The 26643-nt window shown below is 48.0% G+C and overlaps 1 protein-coding gene and 1 long non-coding RNA gene across 9 annotated transcripts in view; one reads left to right on the forward strand and one right to left on the reverse strand.

The window, feature by feature from the left end:
• Nucleotides 1–22543, forward strand: part of DNAAF8 (dynein axonemal assembly factor 8) — an 84206-nt gene extending 61663 nt beyond the window's left edge. For all 6 annotated transcript variants that reach the window (XM_004945394.5, XM_040647720.2, XM_040647718.2 and 3 more), the window contains 10 exons: nt 326–388; nt 1951–2004; nt 4163–4332; nt 9105–9300; nt 12836–12930; nt 14364–14484; nt 16402–16616; nt 18173–18258; nt 21455–21524; nt 22325–22543. In XM_004945394.5, coding sequence (XP_004945451.4) covers nt 326–388; nt 1951–2004; nt 4163–4332; nt 9105–9300; nt 12836–12930; nt 14364–14484; nt 16402–16616; nt 18173–18258; nt 21455–21524; nt 22325–22402 — 1148 coding nt within the window. In that variant the 3' untranslated portion in view covers nt 22403–22543. The remainder of the gene's footprint in view (nt 1–325; nt 389–1950; nt 2005–4162; nt 4333–9104; nt 9301–12835; nt 12931–14363; nt 14485–16401; nt 16617–18172; nt 18259–21454; nt 21525–22324) is intronic.
• Nucleotides 1–26623, reverse strand: LOC121106802. 3 transcript variants are annotated; one of them, XR_005839875.1, is made up of 4 exons: nt 25049–26623; nt 20550–23678; nt 4803–4893; nt 1–4245 (listed from the first exon to the last, which is right to left on the reverse strand). It is a non-coding gene; the product is annotated as an uncharacterized LOC121106802 (long non-coding RNA). The 3 variants fall into 3 exon arrangements; XR_005839874.1 differs by having other exon boundaries at nt 4803–18741; XR_005839873.1 differs by having other exon boundaries at nt 4803–23678.
• Between the last annotated feature and the right edge of the window lie 20 nt (nt 26624–26643).

A 26643-nucleotide genomic window follows, 5' to 3' on the forward strand; every position in this document is an offset into this window, starting at 1 on the left:
TTCAGAACTGTGAGGTCAGTTTATTGAGGGGAAATAACAATCACAACATCACCTTTCCCACCATGGCACAGCTATGTCTTCTAGCTATGACTTTAGCACTCTGCACTATCACTTCTATAAGATCACTACATTTTTCCTCCCGGTTATGTTGTTGTGGGAGGAATGGAAGGGTCTTTGTGCTAGAGAACAGGTCTTCAGCATTTTGTAGCTACTGAAAGGTCTGCCATTTCCCATGCTAAACAAGACTGCTTTCCTTAGTCCCCACCTCCCAAATGGTAAAGGTTCTTCATCTGTGAATCCACAAAATCACATCTTCCTTTTACAGATCCAGAACACCGCCCTACTGCCAAATACCTGCCACCACCTGGCAAGACATCCAGGGCTGGAGGTAAGCTCAGAAGTATGCACCAGTTGCCTCTTGAATAATAAAAAAACAACCCTATTTTATATTCTTAAAATAGATGGAAGAAACAGTATAACTCTATGTCCATTCCATTTTGAATGGTAAATCTTTGGTTAGACATCATTATCCTGGGCAGTTAGGAAGTAAAGGTTGGATAACCCCACTTGGTATTGGGGGGTGGTAGTACTGTTGCCAGAATCACCTTTATTCTGCAGTTCTTTGAGAGCCTTGGCCACCTACTTGTGGCTGGTGTGGAATGTAGAAGAGAAAATCTCAGCTCTTTAGTAGCACTTTTCAGTTGTCGGTCTCAACAGGCATTTCATTGCTTTACAGAAAGGGTAGTGGGAGCCTAGAAGGGTTTTGGTCTTCATTCCCCATTGACTGAGTGAGAGAGATCAGAGCAGAACACACATTTCCTAAGCCTCAGTCAGAAGCTCTGCTCTCTGTGTTAAAGTGCCACCAAACCACCAGGCACTTCACCGATGCTGGTTCTTCCAGATCACTCTACTGCTGAAGAGAATAAGTGATACTGGGAAGATGTGAGCTAAAATTTACAAGGCGAGGACCTCAGAGCTGCTTTCACGTTTTATACTGACACTAAATGTTTCCAGCAAAATAGAACACACATTTGGAAAGGAAAAAAAAGTCTCATTAAAAGAAAACACTGGCTAGATACCTTCCAGATAAGTTGCTCTGGGAAACAGAAATGCATAGATTCCAGGCAGTAATAAATACAAAAGAATGGGGATTGCTTTGTTTGGCAAACAAATTTTGTTTTTCTACTATCTACCTTGCATATCTCACTGGTTAAATTTGCCAGTAAGGATCAATGGGAAAGGAAGTCTGGGATTCTCAATTCACATGTACCTTAAATTTCCCTCACCTCTTTGGGCCACTTGCAGGTTTATCATTAGACTGAAGGAAACATTTTTATATGGGTTTTACTTATACCTGACTCCTTTTATGCTGCTTTGCTCTCATGAGGAACCCCTGAATGTTGACCATTCCTGTCCAGGGAATATCACTGAGGTTTCATCAGCATTGGTGGGGAGGGAACTGAATCGTAGGTCTGTGCTGCTTAAGTGTATTTCAGAACACACAGTCCTTCTTTGCTTCCAAGGGCACAGCTGGGGAGGGAAAACAAAGCAGTCCTGGGTTTCATGGCAGCTTCCAACTTAATTGTGAAATACTGGGAGCAGGAAGGTGGCTTATAACCATTTTAGGCACTCCCTGAAATGGTGACTAAGAAAGAACACAAAGTATAACTGAGATTCAACGTAATTCAGTACTTGCAGTCCTTTTCAGTACATGCAATTGGGGTTCTCTGATGAGGTGGTAAGCACTACATCTCCCAAGGCCGTCCCAATACAAATGGGTTCCCACCATGTTTGAAATCAAGCCATGCATTTCGCAGTATCGCATCTTAAAATGAGCATGTCATAGCAGTGCTAGCTGCATTATGTAGAGATAGTGGCACTGTTCTCAATTTACTATCCCAGAATGTACATCTATATACTTACCCACATCTATCTGCTTTTCTTGCTTAGTGGAAGAGACCCAGAGATGTCGTGCAGAATCACTGTTTGCCTACTTGCATGCAGGTGAGAAAGGAGCAAATTGAGAAACGTGGTTGGATGTTGTGAACCTAACTCACGTAGAAGTACCAGCCAGAAATAAGTGGAAGGATTTTACCAACGTTTTCCTTGGGATTGAATGCTGACAGTGATTTGCATTCTCTGTTCTAAACATGACAGGAGATCTGGTATTTGCTTCTCTTCAGTTGACACTATTTTAAGCCACGCTCACATATAAAGTGTTTTATATAAATAGTATATAAAATAAATACAGTACTGTGACTCGGTTACATCATCAAATCAAAACTCACGTAAATAACTGGGGGGAGAGCTGTGGACTCATTGGCCGTAGGAAAAGATCTAAAAATATTGTCTGTATGTAACAAACACCAGGAAGATTGGGCAAGTCCAGGAAGGCCGCAGAACAGCCGGAACCGGAGGTGGATGTGTCTGATGGCTGCCAAGCAGGCCTTCCTGGCAGCACATGGTGAGCAGGGGCTGTTCCTTGGTAGGTAGTTGTGTGCTGGTGAGCGCTGGCACCTACAGTCACTGGGGAGAGAAAACCAACTCTGGGTAAGGAGGTGTGTCCCACCTTGGTTTAGGCACTTGTCTCTGAGCAGACCAAGGTGGCACAGGGGGATAAGGAGATCCCCTCCCGAGGTGTTTCAAGTAACATAACTATGCAGCATGCAGTGATTCACACACCACAGGAATGAGGAAGCTTGCCCAGAAACACAGCAGATGGTGGGGAAAGCAGCACGAGGGCGATGCACATTGATGTGAGCGCCTGTCGTTGATATTGTATGCGAGCAGCTGAGTGGATCCGAGTGCCTCACTTCTGCACTTGCAGGCCGTTGCTATGGCATTTACATCTTTCCGTTCAAGAAATCCGTGGAAATAAAACCATCAGCTCTTCTCTAGGAGGGCTTTGTGCAGGATAAGGGTTGAGTTTTCGTGCCAAATGGGGTCAGCATCCTGGCTTTTTATTTTTGATCCCGTATTTCTCTGTCATTGAATTGCCAACATGCCTCTTGCTAACTGAAAATATCCATATGCACCAAATTTTATGCAGCACTGTTGATGCTTCATTGCACGAACATCTGCATAATTAGTAATGGGGTGTAAAGGAAACATAACATGGCGCTTTATGTACACAAACAGATCATCGTGCATCAGTTTTAGCAGCTTGCAATACTATTACCTCATGTTTCATCTAATTGACATGGGTAGGAACTGGCAGTTAGTGGGTCCTGGCTGACTGCTCCCAGCACTGTGGCTGCCAGTAAATCTTCGAGGGTGTTGTCAAGACAAAACCTTATCTACAGCCCCAGTAACGTAGGGGCTTAGATTTAATACAGCACTTCAGATTAGTGAGGCTAATAATTTGATAACGCTATCATTTAAAGGTGAGATGAGGTGTTTTCTGCCCTGGGAGAGGTTTGGTACCACTAGACGGTAAAACTATCGTGGTCCATTTTGTTTTGCTTCTCCAGCAGCTCTGCTGGGGACATTTCATCAAAAGCCAAAACTTTTTGCTGAAATGTCAATTTTAATAGACGTGATCCCACTTATAATAAGGGTTGCAGCATCAGCTGGGATCTCTCACACTTGTTAGTGCCTCTCTGGAATGTAGCTCTAATAGGGAGGTGTGGAACTCTCAGAAATAAAGCCATGAGAAATAAGAATGAAATAGCTGCCTGAAGGATTTCATTATAGAATCATAGAATTGCTCAGGTTAGAAAAGACCTTTAAAGATCATCAAGTCCAACTGCAACCCAACCATGCTGCCCTAACTCTAACAGCCCTCTGCTAAATCATGGCCCCGAGCAGCACATCCAAATGGTTTTTAAACACGTCCAGGGATGGTGAATTTCATGTGAAGAACATTTTATTCTGCTTATAACATTCACACACAGTATAAAGGATGGAGTCTCGTGCTGCAGACCTGCCAGGTAGAACTTTTGGACTCATAGAGCAGGCTTCCTGGAAAAAGATCTACAAGCCCAGACTGTATGTATATATATATGCACAGACAAACTTGTTTAGTTCAATTTCCTATGAACTTCATGCCAGTTTTCAGACAACCCTCTTCTATAGGCGCCTGTCCTGGCTCGTACGCAGAGCTATATGTTTTCTCTGTGTTTTTAAGGGCAGCTTTGGATTTCACCACTATGCTTTGTTACAGGAGCCCAGATCCTCTGCACGGTGCTGCTGATCAAACCTGGTGCCTGGAGCCATCATCTTGCAAGGATCCTCCGAAAGCTTGACCTAGAAAAATTCACTGTGGTTGGGATGAAACACGTACACCTGGAGCCAGACATCGCCTTAGGACTCCTTTCTTTGGAAGCAAAGCAGGTTTGTTGAGAACCTGGCCATCCTGTGGCTATGTTTAGGTTTAGAATGGGAAAATCTGTTAGCTAGCGAGTAATCCATTCCTGAAAGAGCAAAAACTCCCATCCAGGATTTTGTGGTTATTGTTAGAAGTGAGCTATATAGAACAATCAGATCTGTACAATACCAGGCACAAAGCAAGCTGACATGCTGACAGTTTCTTTTATCGTTTGCCATAAAGAAACAGACCTGGTTTCTCTAAAACAAAAGTTCAGAGGATCTGGGAGCTGCAGACCTCCCAGGAATGTTAAATTGCTAATTTACAGTGCTCACTCTTAACTGCAGAACAGGAGTCCCCTCTTTCTTCCCTGCAGTCAATCCAGGTGGAGCATCGCTTGGAGTGTGCTGCGCTCTGCCCGTGTGCCTCATTTTCCTTCCATGTGTTTAAACCTGGGAGCTGGGAAATGTTCTTTATGCTGCCAGGGCATACGTACCTCTAGAGCCAGGTTACACTTTAGTACTGCATCACATATACAGTGGAGGCTCTGTTCCAGAAGCGTGTGTTCAAGAGCCTGTAAGAATGACCTGCAAATAGAGAAAATGAGGTTGCTGTCATTTCTGCTGTCTGATAGACAATGATGAGGGTTTTAAACCTCAGGGTGCTGAGGGGGGTTGTCAGCTAAAAATACATTTGTCTGCTCTTCTGTAGTGTTAGGAATTCATTTTTTGCCCAACCTGAAACATGCTCATCTATTATCATCTCAAAATAAAGATATTGTGGAAGTCAGGAAGCGATGAGCATTGCAGAGGAGTTAGATTTCTTTTCTTGAAAAATGTCCTTGTTAGTTGATTGCTTTCCTGAAGACACTCAACCAATTAACTTTATAGACAGCAAGCCTTTATAATGGATATTGCTCTTGAGTTAAGTTGGGAGAGTTTAAAGCACATAGTGTAGAAATTGTTAATAGAGTCTTCCAAGACTGGGAACATCCTCAGACAATGCTCCTACGTAACCATCCATCAGCAAAGATTATTACATTCTGCATGATAGCAAAGGAACGGGGCAGAAGCATCTGGCTTTCAGTTATTCACAGATCTCTGCTGAGGGTGGGACAGTGGCCATTAGAGCTGCCGAGGAGGTACTTCCCCTATAAAGCTTTTAATTGCACAGCTAAACACAGAAATGCTTAGTCCATCATCTGAAACAAAAGGTATTGCACAAAATCTAAGTGTCTCCCTCGAGGGGGAAATGTAGATATACATAGGATACATCTGAAGAGAGGTTATTTCAGGAAAAAATTCTCTTGTTTTTAGAGCTCCTGAACACACTGGAGTGGCTGTTGTGCATTGGTTCAGTTTCCTTGAAGAGCTGGTGACCAAGTTTAGGAATTACAGAGTGTTGGGTTTTTGTTCATGGAAGAAGGCAGGACTTGAAAGTGAGAAAGTACTGACGATAGGCTGCTTTTAGCAGTGGGGAATGGACAGTAGGAAATGCTTTCTTCTGCATGGGGGCTCCTCATTTTTAGAACATACCCAAAGTCACACAGGCTGGAAAGGGCTGAGCTCCCAAGGTAAGCAGGGAGATGGCATCAAATTAGGGATTTATTCACTGGGAGCAATGCCCAGCATCTCCTTCCTCTTTCAGATGTATGACTTACCTGCACACTGACCCATACCCTCAGCAACGTGCTGTCAGACATCATTGCTTTTGAAAAAGCAATACTAGCGTTTAGCTTCTAAGCAGCTTCTGGCCTTTGGCCTACAATAAATAATGGGCTGATGCTTTGCTTGCTGAGGTTATCCAATCACAGGAGATGCAGCGATGTTTTTTATCTGAAAGCTAATGATGATAATAATAAAAACAAAGGTCAGCTAAATAGAGCGGACATTGCCTTCTCAGCTTTTACTGTGACCCAATAGTGTTAAGATTGCGAGAAGCAACTGCTCCAGGGGCTGTTCTGCCTATGGAGGTTTTCCTTTCTGCGCTTATTCAGCAGATCCCAAACTGCAGAGACTCACAGCTGTGGCTGCTAGCTAGAAAGTCTGATTCTACAGCAGGACTGATCTGCTGCCTTTGGATTACCTGCTCTGATTGCCCATAGCAAGTCCCCAGACTCAGTAACATGATGGATTCCCTCCAGCACTGCTTTGCGAGTCTGACACTGGAGGCAGAAGAACAGTTCTGCTGCTTTTTAATCCTGTTAGTTCTTCAGAGCCAGCACTCAGCTGGAACTTCCTCTCTGCATGCATCAACAAAATTGCTCACTGAATTCCAGGCAGCTGCACATGTGCCATCTCGCTGCAGCTGCTTGGGTGCTGGCAAGGACACGGTTTGAGGCTGGTGCAGAGGCATGGTTTAGCTGGCAGAGCCCTGCCTGGACTTAGGAGTGTAGCACAGGGAGAGAAGTCACCTTGGCTCATTGACACCATTCTAGCCATGAGAAACAACACCATCATTAACCGAAAGCCTGCTCATTTCCCAGGAAGAAGCTGAAAGATAGGATATAAAGACAACAGAGTTTGTTACATAAACTTAAAGTGCTCTGCGTGGGGTCTGGAACAAAACAATTTCATTTGTTGCATTCTGTTTACCAGAAACCACCTTTGAACATTTTCTTTTGCAGATGTGTGACATGGAGTCAGATGAATGTTGAAATGTTGTATCTAGAGCTTTGGGAAGTTTGCATTGAGACGTCATCAGTGTTCTGCATCTCCCAACGAGAAGTCCTGATAACGTCTTAGAAAAGTGGATTATGTGCATGTATTTTAAACTATCAAAATTTTCCAAGCCTAAAGGGCTTTACTTAGTGTTACAGAGAACTGAATTAATGTCACACATCTGCAGTATGCCGTGACATGTCAGTGTCTGAGCTCTAATCACAGCACAGCTCTGAATCTTCCCTCCGTGTTCCTCCAGTGCAGCTGTCCCTGCTCTCCTTTGCCTTGTGTTCCCATGGGCTGGGAGCACTCACAAAGATCACAGATTGTATCAGACCCCTTATCTCACTAACCAGCTTAAGAACGGAGCATCTCAGATCATTTTGCATTTCCAAATACAGAGGAGAAGACTGGGGCTGAGCCAATGATTTTTCCTTTATAGCCTACTTATAAAAAGGCAGTTTAGGGGGAATGTGAGTGAGAGAAGATTTGGGTCAAAGTCATTGAATGGCTTCATAGGATAGAAAAACAAAAGATGCCTCAAAGTGTTTTATTTTCATATTTTTGAATGAAAGGATGGGATTTTCTTTTAGAAATGTTTTATCTTGAGAATTGCCATCCTCTGGTGCTTTGAAAAGATTAAAAAGAGAGGGATGAAAACCTTTGGGGGACTGAATGATGTGATTCAGCTGAATCAAGCAAGAGTTTTTCCTCCAGCTTTTAATTTCTTCAAAAATGGATATAAAAGTAAATAACCATAGCTTGGTTTAGCCAGCAAGCTGCAGGTGCTGTTGTGCGTATGCACAGTGCCGGCATGGAGCTGCTCTGTGTGCTGGCATTGCTGCACTTGGTCACTCAGAGGGCAGGGAGGCAGACCTGGGTGCTCCTGCCTCTTCCTCAGGATGAAGGGCTCAGAAAGAACCTACAGCTGCTGTGAACCTCACACTCGATGGAAACATCTGCAAAGAACCTGGCTCTGCAAGGCTTTGAGTAATGAGAATAGCAGGGCTTTGGACTGCTTTGCTCCTTAGCCACCTTCTGCCCTGGGCTCCTGCTGTCTTCCTCAAGACTTCTCACTCATTACGTCCATCTCTAGCCAACAAATCACTCCCTTGTCACCAGTGCGATGAGTGCTAGTGGTTATTAACACTCATCCTGAATTAAAGACCTCAGGATCCTGCGACCTGCACAGCTATGTGAGGAATCTCTTTGCTCAGGGTGAACTGGCAGTGTTTGTAAAAGAAAAAATGGTAGAGAAATTTGTCATGGAGCACACGTTATAGCAGTGGGAAAGCCAGGAGCTGAGCTGCTTTCCTTCAGCTCCAGTTCAGTGTCCTGTCCTGAACATCCTTGTTTGAAGCTCACTATTTCAGCAGTGCTGATCCCATCTAGTGTATGAAATTCTGCCACCCGGACTCACAGCACGGTGTATACTGGGACAGTGGGAGGCATTCCTTTCATGAAACTGAAAAAGAAAAGTTCTGCTATTTGTCTCCTTACATAAGCAGAAGAACTAAATGTTTCCTTATCCTAGAGCATACACAACAGTGATGATATTTCTATTGTCCATCACTTTCCTATCCGTATGTCACACTGAAGGTGCTGTGAAAAGGGCATCTCCACAGATCAGTGGTTCAGCAGTGGGCACTTAACTTCAGAGTGACAATTCATTTGTAGTGGGTAAGGACAAACAGCAGCTCCACCTCTGGTATCTGTGTTCCAGATGGGCAGAACCAGTCACAGCACAAGGCTTCTCTTCCTCTTACAAACAGGATTTTGTTTCCTTTCTTACTAAAGGATCTTAGGAAATTACTGTGGAAGTTGTGAAAGCTGCTATGGCTCCAGAACAAGCTCAGTGCTGAACTTTCCTTCGTTCCATGCGTGCTCAGGGTGGGAACTGGGCCTCCCATTACCTGGTGAATGGCACAGCAGGTACACGAGCTTGGTGACCACTGCATGTGCTCTGGAAGCTATGTGTGCAGTGGCCACTAGCATGTGTGTTGCAAAGGGAAGAGAAAGCAAGGAATAATGTCAGCTCTGTTTGCTTCTAAGGTGGTTCGAGCCAATGGAGGGTTGGGATCCAGCACTCATCTACAGCATTTATTGTAATCTGTTCACTCTCCGCTATTTCTTTTCAGGATCCTGCTGTCCTACAAGCTCACCGTACCTACCTTACCTCAGGCACTTCTCTTGTGCTGTGTCTTCAGAGACCAAATGCTGTGAAGAAGCTGATGGACATGCTGGGACCAGAGGACCCTAAAGTAGCCCAAGCACTAAATCCATGCCTCTGGAGGGCCCAGTATGGCATCGACGCTGTCCAAAATGGATTTTATGGTAGGTTTTTGTAAAAGAAAAGTCTGAAGGCTCAGATATGCTAATGGTAAAAGCATAACGTGCTGTTACCCCCCTGGGCTGTCAGCGCAGATCCAGCCTTGGCAGGCAGCAGTGGCCATCATTCCCGAGAAAGTTTTGATTGTTTTTTTGGTGGCTGACCTGAGTACATCTCACGCTATGAAATATTCTCCCAGAAGATATATCAAAAAGTCATCTTCTCAGAACAGCCCCAGATCTGTCTTCCCTCAGAACAGATCTCTTTTAATCTCTTCCCTGCTTGGTCATTTTGTGATTTTAGCTTGGTTATTTTGTACTTATCCCCAATAACCCATCTGTCTCTGTGCTTCTGACTCTCCTCCTGATAACTATATAACCCGCTAGCCAACTTTCACAGAGGGATAAAAGACTCCAGGATACCAAGTTCCTGTAACGTCTCAAAACATTAATGGCTGGGTAGACAGAGGTGATCAAAAATTACTCCCACTGAGGAAAGCAGGTAAACTCAGCTGTTTTCCATTCTGAGAGGCTCTTGCCAGCTGGCATGTCAGCAGAGGCGTGCCAGCTAGTCAGCATCCTCAATGCTGAACCAGCCACAGTTCATCCACCAGCAGCGGGTGGAGGGAACTAGGATGTTGCAGTGATTGGGATGGGAGACAGCTGAGAGTACAGGTGAAGGATGGGAGAATGAGAAGGACTGCTGAAGAGAGTGGACTGTGGAGAACCAAGGGTATCATATGAGGGGATCTGGGCTGTTTCGATGAGGAGGAGGGAAGGATGTCATTCAAAAATTCATAAGGAATTAAGCATGATCAATTGACAGCCCATTAGTAGTTTGTTTTTCTCAATATTGTGCTGATTGTGCTGTATGTAGTTAAAGGAGTATAAAAATAATGCAATCAATAATATCTATAAAAACAGTTGAGCTAGCAGGGACTGTATGCTTTCAGTTTCCAAAAGAACTTTCCCGTCAAGACCCATTGAATTAATTGGTGTTTTCTATTGCATTCTGTACTGTACTCTTTTTGTCCATATTGTGGTCTTCTGAAGAGAACTCATAGTGAAGTGTCCACTACAGTTTTGGGGAGAGCAAAATCCTACATCCTTGATGTAGGATTACTTTTTGTCAGATACAATCATAATCCTTAGGACCAAGACTAAACCGAGAGAGATCTCCCACCACAATTACTCATAGGTTCTCATTTGTGGGAGTGACAGAAGGGCAGGGTCTACCTACACAAGAGATGCTCAAGGCTTCTCAGCCAGTACTTTTCCACTATACCCCTGTATCTTTTGCTCTTAAGATTAATGGATTGTCTTCCTGGGTTGCCTTGAGAATGAGAACTCATCAGTTATGGGTAATATATACCCCAACTTAATATACCCACGCAACACCTGGAGCTTCCCTAGCATAATTCTTTTAAAGATTAGTTTATATCAGCAAAGGAGGCTGAATCTCAGCCTGTCTTTCACTCAGGGGTTACAGAGAGCTGTGTGTTAAGGAAGGCCTCAGATGTTTTCTTAGAGATTCCCTTCAGATCCCTGCTTCCTTCCAAGACTGGGCCAGGCACAGAGCTGAGCTGGCTGGCTACCACCTGCCTGCTGAGACCAGATTGTGCATTAGTATCCCAGCTATGCGGATGGCTCACAAAGCCTTAATTGCACACATTCAAGGAAAATGGTTGCAGCTGTAGCTTATGTACACAGTAACTCAAACTCAAGAATCTGATCCAGCTGCTATGCCAAGGAGGAGTCTGTCCTTAAGGACCCTTAATGCCTCGCATGTCCTAGAGTTTGTCCTCCAAAAAGGGAGAAGCATTTGTGCCCAAGTTAAGCAGGAATTGTCATCAGTGCAGAAGTGGTCATCTGGGGGACAGTGGAGGAGCTTCTTTCCTAGCAGGGAGTGCCATGTTTCTTTGCTTTTGCTCCAGCTGAGGGAGGTCTCTAGCCAGTGCCATCGTGCTGAATGAAGAGCAGCAAACTCTAGCTGTGCTTCCTCTGGAAGTGACTGGAGAAGTTCTGGTAGGAGGAAGGCCAGGTTTGGTGATAACAGTCAAACCAAGTAAAGCAGTTCTAATATTCTGAGACTCATCTGCAGGGGTAACCCTGCATTCCTTCCATCTCTTTGGTGCATTATGAAATCACTGTGCAGTGCTTTTTCTTGAGCCCAGAGAGCATCTTATACAGTATTACACCTTGAGAAAAGTAAGAGTAAAATGCTGCTAAGAATAGCATTGGGAACATTTGTGTCCCTTTTGTAATGACACCAATGATTTAAACGGGGAAGATTTGACACAGAGGTACATAAAGAACACAGCATGACTTATATACCAGTGACACATACAATCTCAGGGCTGTAAACTACTGTGTTAAGCGCTCTGGCTATGTGATACTTAGAATTATGGATGCCCACACAGGGCTGAGTGCTCTAGGAGCAGCAAGGCACAATTTTTTTTTAAATGTGTAGTCTGCAAAAGTGATAATATTTCAGAATATATTTGCCTTTTGTGTATTTGTATCCCAGGAGCGTGGATCCGTGCCAGCACGCTGACAGCCTATCTGAACTCCAGTTATTTAGAAATAGCTTCTCCTCAAAGGTTTTCCACTCACAAATCTCAAAACCTTCTGAGTAGTGGTTTCTAACGCTGTTACTTGATGGGGAAATACTCAGCTGCTAAGCTGGAGGGACCTCTAAGTCACTGAGTTCACTTCATCTATTGCCTCTCATAAGCATTCACCCAAATTTGGGTATCTGTTAAGGAACTTCCCAGCTGGAAATCTTCATACATTTTCAATTTAAAATGCAGTCATACACGGTTTGTATCCATTTGCTCTTGTGCCATTGCATGTACATCGAGTAGCTTTTCCTTCCCTGACCTCTTCACCTCGATGTATTCCTTCTTAGCTTTGTGTTACATTGGGTTAAACAAGCTGAGGTCTTTAGTTTTGACTCTTCAGATGATTCCCCACTCCTTCTCTGACCTTCACATTCATTCTTCGTACCTCTTCCAGTCTCAATCTACTTTGCAGGACTACAGGTGAACGGTGCAATACGCTGCTGTCAGTAATGTCTCATGCTAACCTTGTTTCTTTTGCTCTGTTGTACAGCAGTCGCTAACATGTTAGGGCCTGACATCATTGTTATGAAGTACAGCTGGTTTTAGTAACTAGTAGCTCTGTTCCACAGGACTAGCCTGACATGATCCAAAAGCATGGGAAGAACAGGGGGCTGGAGCTGGTATTCACAGGCTCCTTAATGTGATTCCCTTGACTCCACTGTTAGGAAATAGAGGGAGTCTTGTTTACATGGAGGATGAGCTGAGTGATAACGGAGCAGAATCAAAATACCAAAAATGCAATGAAACTATTCTAAATATAATGGTTTTAAATGTTTGCTATTACTATACAGAACAGCTGGCCTTTAAAGCAATTACTTCAGTAAGTTGCACATCATCAATCTCTCAGGAAGATGAGTGTGAGTCCAGAGAATGTTTAATTCATGTCCTGAAAGAATCTTCTCATTGTATTTATCTCTCAGGCTCCGAATCCTACCAAATATCTGTCCGGGATATGAAGCTGTTTTTCCCAGAAGGTCTGTGCTGCGCCGAGTGCCAGACACTGGAGGAAGAAGAGGTAGGATTCTGCCCTTTCCTGAAGGGTCTCCTGCTGTGTCAGAGCAATGGCTTTGGTCCTGCTAGCCCTTGTTTTCCTTCCTCTTACACTTTAGATAATGCTTTCTTGCTGTGTTTCACCGGCTGCTGAGATTTCCTTCTCCTCTGGATGTCCCTGCCACAATGTGCTAACTTTGTATTGACCCCGACAGTCTCAGAGGAAAAGTGCTTTTTCAGATGCGTTTGTTCAGTGACCTGTGCTATAAATTCAGGAAGGCTCAGGGCTGTTGCTTTAGAAGCGAAGTTCCTACACTGAGCCAACATTGCTTTGGAAGCAGGTCATGGGGAACAATAGCAACATCACCCATGATTGCTTAGACATAGCTGACCCAGAGGCTGATTGTTACCAGCTTTTCACATGTACTGTTCAGCAACTGAGATGAAGTGAGACAGCTAATAAAATAACTCACTGGCTGCTGAATGTATCCCGGTGAGTGCACATGTGCACGTGGTCCTGGCATGGAGCACTGCCCCATGGGGTGAGAAGGGTGCTGGCCCACATACCCTGCCAACAGAAGTACCAATTCACAGCACTGTAAAGACAGAGCTGTCTCAAATAGGACACTCCTTGCTATAAGTCACAGGCACAGTTTGCTGCTGGATGCCCACATCTTCCCCTGCTTACAGCTGAAGGCATAAAGTCTCAGATTCTTGCCTCCTATATTGTTGGTAGTGCCGAGAAGCCCACCAGCACTTGTACAGCCAGCTCTGCTCATCTGGCCCTTCACACTGTGTGGGCAATGGTCTCTGATTTGAAGTACTCTAATTTGCCAGTGGCTAAAATGAAACGGTAAGTCTTTCCTTTTCAGCTGGTTTTGTACTAGCTAATCATTAGTTGACCACTCTGATCGGCTGCTTCTCAAAACCAAAGAGTTTGAAGTGCTGAGTTATGCCCAACAAAGAGATGGGATTGAGTAGCTGACCCCACCTTTGAAGTGCTCCATGATGTGGATGTCCTTCCTCTGTGACCCAGTCCAGAATATCAGGGCTGCACTGTGCTGGGTTGCATGGATGTGACAATTTGTTCCACGACAGAAGGGAGCTGCTACATCTACTTAGGCACTGGGTAAATGATGTACACTTGGGGTCCTTGAGTTTCTGGCCTTGAAGAGCCAGAAACGGAGACCTTAGAAAGATGTCTGGATGCAGGAGCCTTAAAGGATAGCAAGATGCCATGCTTAGTTAAGCCCCAATAAGAAAGAATGCATGCAAAATGTTCTTTTATCTCCAGACAACCAGGTGTTTTCTAGGCTGGTAATTACAGGAGCACACAACACCATCAAAACCTTCACAGCTTGCCTGAATCAATAGTTGATAAGTGCTATCCTTCCTGATTAGGTAACAGTGCTCACATGACTTGCCTCTCTCTCCCTCCCCTTCCCTTCCTTCCTGCAGATCTATAACCTGAAATGTGACCCCATAGTTAGTGTGGAAATCAACAAGCAGTGCAAAATCATAAAACATGAAACAGGAGGGCAACTTGATTTGCCGGGCTCTGGGCAACCACGCGATCTTGGTAAGGAAATGCATAACTCTTGTTATAGATTGAGGCTGTTATTGATTAATTGGACGGCAGGACAGACCATCTGGTGGCAGCAAGATTTGGTATTGATGTCCTTTCAGAAGGGAGGGACAACTCTGAGCTACAAAGAACAGCTCCAGTGGAGTCCAGCCAGTTAACTCTTTGCCTGCTGGGCCTTTCTTCTACCACTTCTTTCATGGGTTTAAACATAGGGCTGATGAGAAGTGCTGACCTTCTCAGCAGCAGAAGCAGCAGCACTGTCAGCACAGATAACATAAGCAACAGTGAATGTTGCTGAAATTTTACAGTGTGTTTCAGCACCAGCTTGGCCACAGTGGTTTGCATGTCCATTCTAAGCCAGCCTCAGGAGAGACCAAGGCACCACAGTGATGGGCAATAGAGAGACCTTTTGTTCTGGGTGTGGATAAGCAGCAATTTGTGCAGGGAGTGGTTTTGGCTGTGTGGACATCCATCTCTCGGGAACTGGACTGAGATCTCATTCGGTTCCCACTGGCTGCTGAATGTCTGACAGCTAAAAATAACTTCCAGTGGGTGCTGGTCTGAGTTTGTTTCCAAGTCAGAACTTAAGCAGCAGGCCTGTCAGTTCCCTCAGATGTTTGTAGTTTCTCTGGCTCTTTTCTGCTGATTGTACTTGATAGGCGTGAATACGATGCAGGCTCTGATGCTCCGCCTTTTATGCCAGGAGATGTAACTCTTACATAGATGCTTCCATGTTGGGGTCCTGTGGGCTCTTCCCAAACCTTTGTACCCAAGTGGTGACCAAGTAAAGTATCCCTGTGATATTTACTGGGAGCAAAAACATTTGGAATTGGGTCCTCTGAAGGAGGAATTTTCCCAAGGCCATTATCAGTGGGATCTTTCCGTTGTCTTCTATCAGCTTTGGACTGTGCCCTACGCATGCTTCATGATCCTGACTAAAGTCACACGAGTAAGGCCATATCTTCTCAGGCAAACTCTTTTTCTTATTCTGCACACTAATACATCAGAGGTTGGCTGTATGAAGGTTTAAGATTAAACTGTTGGCTGTGCTGAGGTCTGTCTCTCAACATTACTGCCATTCCCCAGCCACTATATGAGCCCCAGAACAAGAGTAATAATAACACTGGAGAGCTCGTTGTGGAGATAGCACAAGCCTTCTGCAGGTTCTGTATGGCTCAATCTGGGAAGCAAATCTCAAAAGTATGTGCCCTCAATTTCCTGCTTCGTGAGAAATCCTTTGCTTTGAAGATTTCTGAGCAGAGTGAAAAGGAAACCAGTGTACAGCCCTGATGTGTTTGTGTCTCAGAAAATGTTTTTCAAAGAGCTACTGTCCTGGAAAAGCAAGCACACGTGATCCCTGGGCTGTCAGGCACAATACAGTGAGTGCTGCCAGCAAGCCAGACACATCATTCACTTGGTGGCCTCTTCTTGGACGCTAGAGGTAGCTCTTGCACACAAGGAAACGTCTCCTTTTGGCAAATTATGATCACAAAGCCTAACGGACAGACAGATTTATCGTGGGGAAAATATGAACTACATTAAATCTTATGTATGTTGCTGAGAATTACATTGTGGATTATGAAAGCAGCTGGATTAACAGATTTCTTCGCTTGGGAGAAAGTAAGTGGAATAGCACCTCCTGTAGCAAACCAGCAGCTGTCCTTGCCTGACTCCCAGAATGGGGTCACTACTGCTGCCTTGTGATCTCCAGATACACACACACAGGCACACAGCAGCCTGACAGTTTGGGATGAGCAGTCACATCTCCAAACATCCCAAATGATATAATAATGCCAGAGTGCCTCTGATCTTCTGGTTACGTGTTTGTGGCAGGGAGGAACTATTCAGGGGGTTAGCAGTCAGAGGGGGTTGATATAAAGCATCTGTTGTGTTTTGATCTTTTCCCATCAGATCGGCCAGTGCTCAGTAACCTCAGCCAAACCACTTGCCTCATCCTGCCGGCGATAATCCTCAGGGGTTCGGACCCACCTTATGTTGAACTGCTTGATCAGCTTATTGGCCAAGGTTTCACGGTGACTGGAGTACGCCTCACTGTGCTGGATGCACCACAAGCTCATTGCATCTCCGAGATACTGAGCAGGGCCAAATGTGGTGTGGCAGCAAAGGTACGAAGTCTGGATTTGCACTTTGCTTCTTTCCCCAGGGAAGAAGAGTCATTTGATGCAGTGCTGTGCTAGCTCTGAGCAGACCAGCTTTGGTAGCAGTGTTAGCACCGCACTGCTATCTGATCTCTTATGCACTAGTAAGTAATTTGGGCAGTGTGCCTTGCCAGCTTCTCCCTGCTTTGTGTTCCTGTATCTCCATTAACTCACAGACACCTAAACTTGACATCATGATGTGCAAACATAACCTTATTGTGGATGGTACATCCCCTTCAGACATTTTCTTCCATTCACCTCACAGTGCACAGTTGCTGCTGTTATGTATGTTCTGCTGTTGTATCTTGTCTTGTTCTTCCAGATAAATACAGTTTCTATTTCCTTTTCTGTAATCACACTCCATTAATCCTCCTCTACGATGCTAAATAACCCTTCCACTTTTTGGACGGTGCCCTGGAGTTCTGGGCAGAGATTTAATTCCATCTCTCATTCTGCTGGTGGTGACAACTTGCACTGCAGTCCAGCATGGGGTTTAAGCAAGCGCTCACGGGGTGTAAGCACGAGATCTGCTTCTGGGGTGAGCCAGGACCTTGCTTTACAGCAGTGCAGCATCACACCAGAGCTGTTTTTCTCTTTGTACTTGGTATAGGATAAACACACCATTCCAGGAACCTTGCTAGAGCAAAGCAGTAAGGGGGAACGTGCAGGAAAACACTGTCAGGAGCAGAGAGCAATCAATGGGGGGGGAGCTACTTATACTGGCAGTAGCAATCAACAAAGGGCTGTCAGAGGCATGCAGCAGTTCCCATGAAAAAATAAGAACATTTCTGTTTCCAGCCCATTGGTACTTATGAGCGTCTTAGGTGCAACCTATAATAAAGCAGGTGAGATCTTTTCAGGTTGTGATTTTTTTAAACTGACAGCATCCCTTCGAAGTACATCTGTACAGAATAGCAATTACATCCAGCATCCAATTAGTCTGAGCACTGCCCTGCAGTTCCCCCGAGGACGCCGTCCCTCTGCGCACCAGGATGTGCACATCTCTCTAGGAAGGACAAAGCCAGTGGGTGTGTGGGAAGGAGAGGGCAGCGTGGCCCTGCTCCCCTGGCCATGCAAACACGTCCTCCTGTCAGAGATGAATGGCCGTGGGCAGAGCTGGCATGCATCCACAGGGGTCTGGCACTGCTGAGCCAAAGGCAAACGTTTACAGCCTTGCCTTGCCAGGAGGACGATGGGCTCCTTCAAGTGATAAGTGTTTCTGCTGCGACGTCTCAGGCATTCGCAGTGATGTCCATGTTCCTGCTTCCAGCAGAATTAGTGACTGGAAAACACACCCAAGACCCAGCTTATTTTCGCTCTGAGAGGAGAGAGCAGGACTAACAGCATGCCATAGGAACGGGTGAACCAACAGTTCAGACGTGATACTCCTTCAGTGTGAGAGTCTGCTGCTCTCCTTCCTCCCCTCACACAGCAGTTATCTCTGCTGTCAGCAGCTCATCAGTGAGGCTTACAGCCTTATCTAAGCGGATAGCAAACCAAGGCTGTGCTCTTCCCTCTCTCAGTGTTCCCTCTTAATGGACGGTTTGTGCCTGGTGGTAGCAGCAGAGCGAGACAACGCGGTCATTGGCTTCGACTCCCTGCTGGACAGGTAAGTGAGGAACAATAACACTTTAACAACACTTTTTCACCACTGCCTCATTTCTCTACCTGAAGGCGTGTGATCCAAACCAGGACAGCTGGCTGCTCTGTAATTCACTTGTGGTTTGGGCTCCCACAGTGTTCAGTGCCACTCAAAGGCAACGTGTTCCTCCAAAGGAGGGCACGTCACAGGCACGAGGGATGGTTGGGCTGGGTGGTCTTAGTTATCTTTCCAGCCTAATGATTCTATGGTTCTTTTAAGCCATGTTGTTTTCAACATACTGACATCTCAGGGTGTTCCTTAGGCTGAAGTCCACGTGCCCCATGCTCAGGATGCCAACTAGTGAGTTGTGTGCTTTGGTAAGGGCTCGGAGCATCTCTAAGGTGGCTCCACAAGTACAGGGAATTGTCTGAGAGAAGGACTCACGTTGGGAATAGACCTGCCGAATCAATACAATTCCTAGGGGAAATATCTTAGCAGATTCTGTGTTTGCTATGAAGAAAAAAAAATAATAATAATTGCTTAAAATAAACGCCAGAGAGCAAAATCAGAAATCAGCCTCTTAAATAAATCACCAGGAACGCTGGATTTATAAGCCTGATAAAATAAACAGAACCCCTCTACAGGGACTGATTAGTGAAACAGGCTGATTATCAGGCCAATTAACCCACTGCCTCCCAGAGGGAAAGTTTCTGTGTGCAGGGGGTGGTATTTAGGAAAGAAGAGAGCTGTCAGGAGCCCCAGAGTTCACTGCTGAGGGGGTTCTGGGAGAGGGCTGTCAGCGGGGCCAGGAGCCAGAACAGCATCCCCCACCTCTCTATTTTGCTGTCAGAGTCTGGCTGCAACCTGTAGCACAGCACTTCTGCCTCCTGTAGGGTTACCTTGGCCTGTTGTTGTGTGCATGCATCCTGCAGGCACTCCCACAGGGCAGGAGCTGCTCTGCCTTCAGCCCCGCTGCCAGAACTCGTGCAACCATTTGAAACCAGTTCTACAAACATAGTCTTTGTCTTTGTTGTGGGTGGTGCTGGTGGAAGGGGAGGGGCAGCAGGGTGTTGCACAGGGCTGGGAGGTGGAGAGGCACAGATCTTTGGCTAGATGAGCTCCAGCCAGCAGTGCCCGTGCTCTACCATTAGCCATCATACCGCTTAAAGTCAACTTTGCAAATGTCTCTGCAAGCCAGCCTGACTGAACCAGTGTCTCATAAGGACACTTCATGCTAAGGCATCTTCACTGCCTAGTTTATAAACATTTCAGAGTAACATCTGAGCTTAATTGCACTTATGCCTCCATCAGCAGGAGCCACGTGACCTCTCCTGCACTGAATAAATCACTGCCTATCTGTATCACTGCTGTGGTCCAGGATCCCAATATACCTGCCCGGGCTCTGCTGAAGCACTGCTGTGTGGGAGATTCTTTTCTGGCCCTGGGAACTGGTTCACAGCTGAACCACATCACTTAGGCACTGTGCCATGGGGATGTGATGGCAGAGGTGGGCTGTGGTAAGAAGGAATCAGGTGCTGAAGGAACAACGCAGGCTTGGCTAGTGCTGCTGCTTGTTCTGAGCCTTGCTATGATGGCTCTGTTGGTGGCACACAAAGGGGACGCTCAGAGGATGCACTGTGCAGAGCAGTTCCCTTAAAGGCAGCTGCAGACCCTCATAGCTGTGTGCTGGTGTTCAGCAGCACCCACCCTGTGCCCTCTGTCCGTTCTCTGGGTGTCTGTGAAGGGATGATTTCTGCACCAAAGTGCAGGAAGAATGCAGAAAGGGACAGAACTTAGGCAGGTGAAGGCACAAAGCGGTCTGTGAGCTTGGTTGACTGCAAAGAGCGGAGCCAAAGTGAGATGTAGGAGGATGCCAAGGGCAATTTGCAGGGCAGTGGAGTCAGGTGTTTGGGAGAGGTGAACCACAGCCTTGAGACAGTGGGACCAGGGCAGATCCTGGGGGAGGAAGTGACACCATCCTACCTACAGACAAGGCAAACAGATGCGAGAGTTGCCTTTCTAGTTCTGCCAGCACTCAGTTGCCTAGGTCTCCATTAGAAAGCATTTGAATTTCCCCTGTCATAACTTGTTTTTAAAGCCAGATTTCCTAGCTGCAGGGTGGCAGAGGGAAGAATTTACAAGCAGGCTCAAAGCAACTCGGAGAAAGGCGTTCTCTGCTCGGTGTGCACAGCAAACCACGTGTAGTCGCCTCAATAAGAGATGCTCATTTATAGTGACCACAGCAGAAATGACTCCTCTGTGGTTATCTGAGCTCTCATAAAGCACTTCCAGGTGCTGGTAAGGTTGCTGGGACCCACCTGTGTTGTGTAGGGTCCCTAGGAACTCAGCTGGTTCGCGTTGTGCTGAGCTCCATCAGCGATGCTGGGCTGAAGCACACCCAAATCCTGGCTGCAGGGGAGGAAAATCAGAGTGCAGGCGATCACAGTGAGCTCCAAGTGCTGAGGAACTTAGCTGGATGTTGTGCTGTCTGACAAGACGTTCTTACCAAGTGTTAATTGCTGTTAGCAGGGAGCGATGTTATCCCTATAGGAGGCTCATCTCTGGGAGGCTTTGGAGGGAAAGGAGGTTTAGAAATCAAAGGAGGAACGTGCGGGATGTGAAATCCTGGGGCTGATGGAAACCACTGGAGGGAAAACTGTTGCCAAGTGCAGTAGCTGGGTGTGGGGGCAGGGAGCTGGGAGCTCTTCCAGAGGCTGAAGGCTCTGCCTGTGCATGGGGTTGGCTAAGAAAGCAATTGTGAGCTTCGTGTCTTGCCTTGAGATGCCTCAAATATATCTGGTGGTCAACTCATGTGATTCGACAGGGACCAAAGCGCAGCGTGAGCAGTGCAGCCTGCCCTGCTGTGAGGGGCAGCACGGGAAGCCCTCTGTGCATGGGAAAACACAGCGGTGGTCTTTGGTGAGAAAAAGGCCCTTGCACAGGCCTGGCATACCTGGATGTGTGTGTATTCCCACTGCCCCACAGACCCCATTATGCAATGGGTCGTTACTGTTTGTTTGGAGGCTTATATTTTAAGAATCCAAATCCATTTATACAAAGCTTTGTAAAACCCAGGATTTAGCTGTGTAAAGAAGTTCAGTAACAGATGCACACGGCCAGAGCTGCTGGCACTGAGCGTAGCCCTGCCCAAAGCTGGGTCATCAGCAGTTTTAACAGCTTAGATGGCAAAATAACTCTGCCTTCCCTTTGTCTTTACCCTCAGCGTGCGTTGGCAGAAGCAGTCGGTGCTGGACATGGCACAGCATCTCCTCTATCCCCAGAATGAGAAACAGGCAAGTAGAGAGATGGTTATGGAATAGATGGACCTTTTGTGTCCTCGTGGTGAATGAAGCTTGTCCAGATGGGTTGGATTTTAAAAGAAAATTTCAGTTGGGTTGTGTGCCTCTGGAGGAGCAGCCCGGATGGCAGCGGGGCAGAGCTCAGACTGAGCCGTGTCCTGGGGCAATGTGGGCTGCAGGGCTTCTCCCTGGGGCTGCAGGAAGCACAGCAGTGAGCCGTGGTTCTCTTCAAAGGGCCCTTTTGCTCCCAGGTCCACAGTGGGTTTGGAAGTCACAGAGCCAGAGCTGCGCACCGGGGAATGGCTGTACCTCAAAAGATGTCCCTGGAAACTGTGTTTGATCCTCTGATCTCTTGCTAATGAGTTTATGAAATGTCAGCCAGGCTTTCCAGGTTACAGCTAATGAGCAACACCATGATATCAGGCAAAGTTCAGAGGGTTAAGTGAACACGGATTGCAAATCCTCACGCTTTGAATGGTGTTCACTGATGGAATCATATCATGGGAGAGAAAAGGGACTTCATCCGACTCCCCGTGCAGTCTGGGAATAGGAAATAGGGTGAGAATTCAGATTTCCAGGTGGAGACTGTTTGAGTGTTGGCAGCTGTACCTGAGCAGAGCTTCTCCCTGCGTGCAGCTCGGGATGGGGCCGTGGGGTGGGACCTACCAGCATTAGAGGGGCAGAGGAGAGGAGGTAGCAGAACCCATAGATTGGGTGGGAAGGGACCTGCAGGGAGTTTCTTTGCAACGCACAAAATTCACAGCCCTTCCTTCTTTTCCTTCTCATCTCCCCAGGCTGAAGAGCTGCTCTGTTGTCTTTTTGACTCCCTGACGTCTGACAGCACCTGCCACATTGAATCCCAGAGCTGCTAGCTGCTGGTCACAGCCCTCAGGTAGCCCGTGGGCCAGTGCCATTGCAGGGGGTATCTGTGCAGGTGGGCACAAAGCCGCTCCCGGCCTCCAGGAGCACCAGCACTTGTTTGTCATTATAATAAATTCTGAAGCATCCTGTTAGATGAATGAGAGTGGTGAAGGATCAGTGCCCAGGAACAAATCCTCCTGAACTGTACCGTGATTTCTAAGGGAGTGCATTCATGATCTGCTCGTGTTCATGGAGGAATCATCGGATCGGGTTAAAAACCAGGAGGTAAACACAGGGGGCAGAGGTTCTCTGCTATCTCACTCTTGAGCATATGGAGACTCCACGTTCTGATGTTGCCATGACCTTTGAACTGAAGACAGAACCCCAGTAAATAGCACGGAGATAGAAGGAGGGAGGTTGGATCCCCTGGGAGCTGAGCGTACCGGGCAGGACCATTGGAAGAGGCTGGAAGCTGGACAGCCCAGCGTTCACATGTCCCTGCTCCCTGGCCCTGCTGCCAGCCATGTGCCCACCCAGCTGTCCAGGCTGCCTGCTGGGGCCGTGCATCCCCTGGAGAGAAGTCCTGGGGTCCACGTGCCAGCTGTCCCTGTCCCTCGGGGTCCCAGGAGCCGGCGTGACCCAAGGCCTGTGCTGCTCCTGCAGCTCAGTAAGTAGGTCATCTTGCTGCACTCCAGCGCGCTTCTGTCGTGCCTGCGAGCCACATACAGCTTGGAAACAAATGAGAATTAAAAGGATGCTGAGTTGAACCCCTGTCTGCAAACGCAGTGGGTGGGAGCTGTGCCTCAGTTTCCCAGTGGTGAAACTGCCCTGGGCTCCACCACAGAAATGGGGCAGCGCCAGGTGCTTCGGGAGCATCCTCAGTCCTTATTTTAGTGCCCAGCTAATTAGTCTTGGCACGATGAACCAGCCCTCCGTGCACGGAGCAGGGAAAACATCATCTTCCGGCACTTCCAAAATGCTGGCATCCCATAATGAGCTCAGCAGCCATTCCTGAGCACCCCACTGCTCTCTGGAGTGCTGCAGGGCCCAATCCTGCTGCCCAGTGCCACAAACAGCCGCAGCTCAGCCGTCCTTCCTGCAGACTGCCTGGGGGCCACCAGGATCCTCTCCTTGGAACTGAGCAGCGAATTAAGGATGGCTGGAATGAGGAGAAAGGCAGATCCGATCGGAGATTGCCAGCTTTGCAGCTGGCTCCTACTTGCAAACAATCCATTTAGCTTATGAAAGCAAGGAATGGAGTACAAAACCCCCTAGATTGTTTGCTTCCTAGAGAAAGAAAAGAAAAGAAATGGAATTTAGATTAAAAATTATGCAGAATAGCATTAATTCCCCACCCTCCCGTGCCTCCCCTCTAGCTGGAAAACCAGAGCTCATCAGAATTTGGCATTGTTCTGCTGCCAGCGTGGAGCTGCCTCAATGGAGGAGATAACATACAGGAGGTGGCACTCGGCGTTAACTCCTTCGGGCCCTGCAGGGCTGTGTCCCCTCCCCACCCTGCACTGGGTGTGGGGAAGCAGAGCTCACACGTTGTCTCCTTCCATCCTATATATTCATCCCGCAGAGCCGATGTCCCCGTGCGCCAGGAGCGGTTTGTGGCTCTAGGTGATGCCCAGTGCCATCACGTGGGAGTGTGACTCTTCCAGCCCCCAGAGGAGAACAACAAGGAAGAACTCAAAATCAATGGATAACCAGAGCATGGCGTTCACGTGTTCCACTTTCACGTCCCCTCTCTGCCCTAACTCAGCTGAATGAAGCAGCTCTGAAAGCAGGTGACCCCTGGCATTGAAACACTGAACGCATGGATTTGATTTGGGCTGGAATGATGTTTTGGGTTCTTATTTAATATTTACGTTATTCACCCCCCAGAAATCAGTTCCTGCCCCAGCCCTATGCACCTGAGCCTATGCAGCACCAGGGCTGCGTCCCACCCCCTCCCATAGCTCCGAGGGTCCCCGTGCTCACACAGAGCTCCCTGCCCAGCTCTGACCCTGCAGCACAGCTGTGCCATTGCTCTGCTGCTTGCAGCAGCATCTGCACTATTTTAGGTCATCCTTACTGCCCATTTCACACTGCGCTCCCAGCAGAGGTGGCCTGGAGGCACACGCTGGCCACGGCATTGCCTTCACCTGCTGGCTACATCCGTCCATCCGGGGACACCGGAGGATGCAGGATGCCATGGGGACGTGGCACGACACAGACCTGCTGCTCCCTGCAGCATCCCCGGGGCTGCCACCTCCCCCACCGACCCGTGCTGAGGCCATGGGGTGGGCAGCAGCCCCTCTTCATCTCACGGCCCCGCAGCAGGAGCTGCTGGTTAATTGGCACTTGGCAATTCCCCGTGGACAGGGACTGGAGGAGCACAAAGGGCCATTTGTCTGCAGGGCTGCAAGCTTTGATAAAGCAGGGCTGGGGATGACTCAGATGTGGGTAATTAAAGCAGTTGAGGCTCTGGTAGAGATATCGGCTCTGAGCTCCTTCAGCTGCCGGAACTGGGGCACGCTGAGCCCAGTGCTGGCATGGCCATGAGCCATGAGCTGCTCCCTGACCCTGAGAGCAGCTGAGCACCCTGCTGGGCACACGGATGGGGCTGGGGGATGCATGCTGTGCTGCTGCTGCTCCGGGCTGAGCTGCTGTACCTGAGAGACTTCACTGGGTTGGCAGCCTTCCTCCATCCTTCCTCCATCCTCGCCGTGCAGCGGTGCTCATCCTCCAGAGCCCATCAACCAACACCTCGCAATGTTGAAGCCTATTTGGATGTGAGGCACAGCCCGGAGCTGCTCGGGCTGCTCAGCACACGGACCCAACCTGGCCTCATCTCTCCCATCCCTGCCTCGTGCCCAGCATGGCACTGCTGTGCCCTCAGAAAGACTCCTCGGGTGGTGGCACAGCCAGGCCAGTCCTACACGGCTGCAGGAGCTGCACCTCTCTGACCTGGAGGAGCTGAAGGGAGGGAATGCAGGGACACAGCTTACTGTTACCCAGCGCTGGGAGCAGGGCAGCCGGGCAGGTGCAAGCTGGAGGATGAGGTGATGGATGCTTCAGTGAGAGGAGTGCTGATGGGCACAGGGAGAAGCTCTGCGTGAGGAGGTGCAGCCCCAGGAGAGAGACCTGAGATGTGTGTGTATGTGAGCACCCATACCCGGAGGTGTTTGGGGCTGAAGTGCCTGCTCTGTCCCAGGCAGCATCCATCCCTGCTCCATTCCCTTCTCCCTGATTGGAGCTCCACCTATCCGTCTGTCTGTCTGTCTGCCCGTCCATCTGTCCATCCATCCCTGTCTGCCTGCTGGGCGGTGAGGAGTGGGGTAAGGGAGTGACCCAAATGCCTGCGGCCGTGCAGGGCTGGGGGTGGCACTTGGAAGCTGAGCAGAGGGGCTGTGCAGCCCTCCCACCTCACCTGGGAGCTTTTGTGCCAAAGTTTCTTTCCAGCGCGGTGCCTCCAGGGCTGCAAACAATTAACATCCCCCTGAGGCATGCTCTAGCTGTGTTCTGGATGTCTGTAAGCCCCCGGGGGTGTTAGAGATGGCGTATGAGCCGGGCCCACCGGCGCCTCATTCACTGTTTATTAAAGCCCCGATTAGTCTTTCAGATGAGGCCTTTATGCAGGAGCAGCAGCTCAGTGAGGAGCTCGGCTTCCCCCCGTGCTGCAGTGCAGGCAGCTGGCATCTCCCATCCCATCCCATCCCTGCAGCATCTCCATCCTGACCCCATAACAGCTCACAGTGCGTCCCCATAGCATCTCCCATACCTCCCATCCCATCCCCGTCACACCTCCCATCCCATCCCATCCTGCAGCATCTCCCGTCCGTGCCGACGTTCTCCAAGGCTGGGATGCAGCAGTTGCCATGGCAACATGGGAGGCCGATGGAGCCGGAGCCCACAGCTGTGATGTTTGGGCTGTGGGGAGGCTGTGCTGGGGGTGTTCCCTCATCCCCTCATGCCTGCCCTGCGCCTCGTTGCACCCTAAAACTGGTCAAGCCCCCCCCCCCAAAAGCCCACTGACAAAGCTCTGTTTTTTCAGCCAAAGATGATAGTGAAAAAAAATCTCCATTTTCTACTTTTTAGAGGAAAAAATTCAAAGCTCGTGTAATTGCAGCCGGGCTGGGGGTGCCAGCAGCCTCCTGTGTGCATCCGGAGCACAAAGGGAATGACATCAGAGCCCGGCACAGCCTGGGGATGTTCACAGGGCTGCTGCCACGGGGCATGGAGATGGGGTGGGGTGGGATGGGGTGGG

Source organism: Gallus gallus, chromosome 14 (assembly GCF_016699485.2).
Source record: "Gallus gallus isolate bGalGal1 chromosome 14, bGalGal1.mat.broiler.GRCg7b, whole genome shotgun sequence".
In the NCBI taxonomy this organism is placed as follows: domain Eukaryota; kingdom Metazoa; phylum Chordata; class Aves; order Galliformes; family Phasianidae; genus Gallus; species Gallus gallus.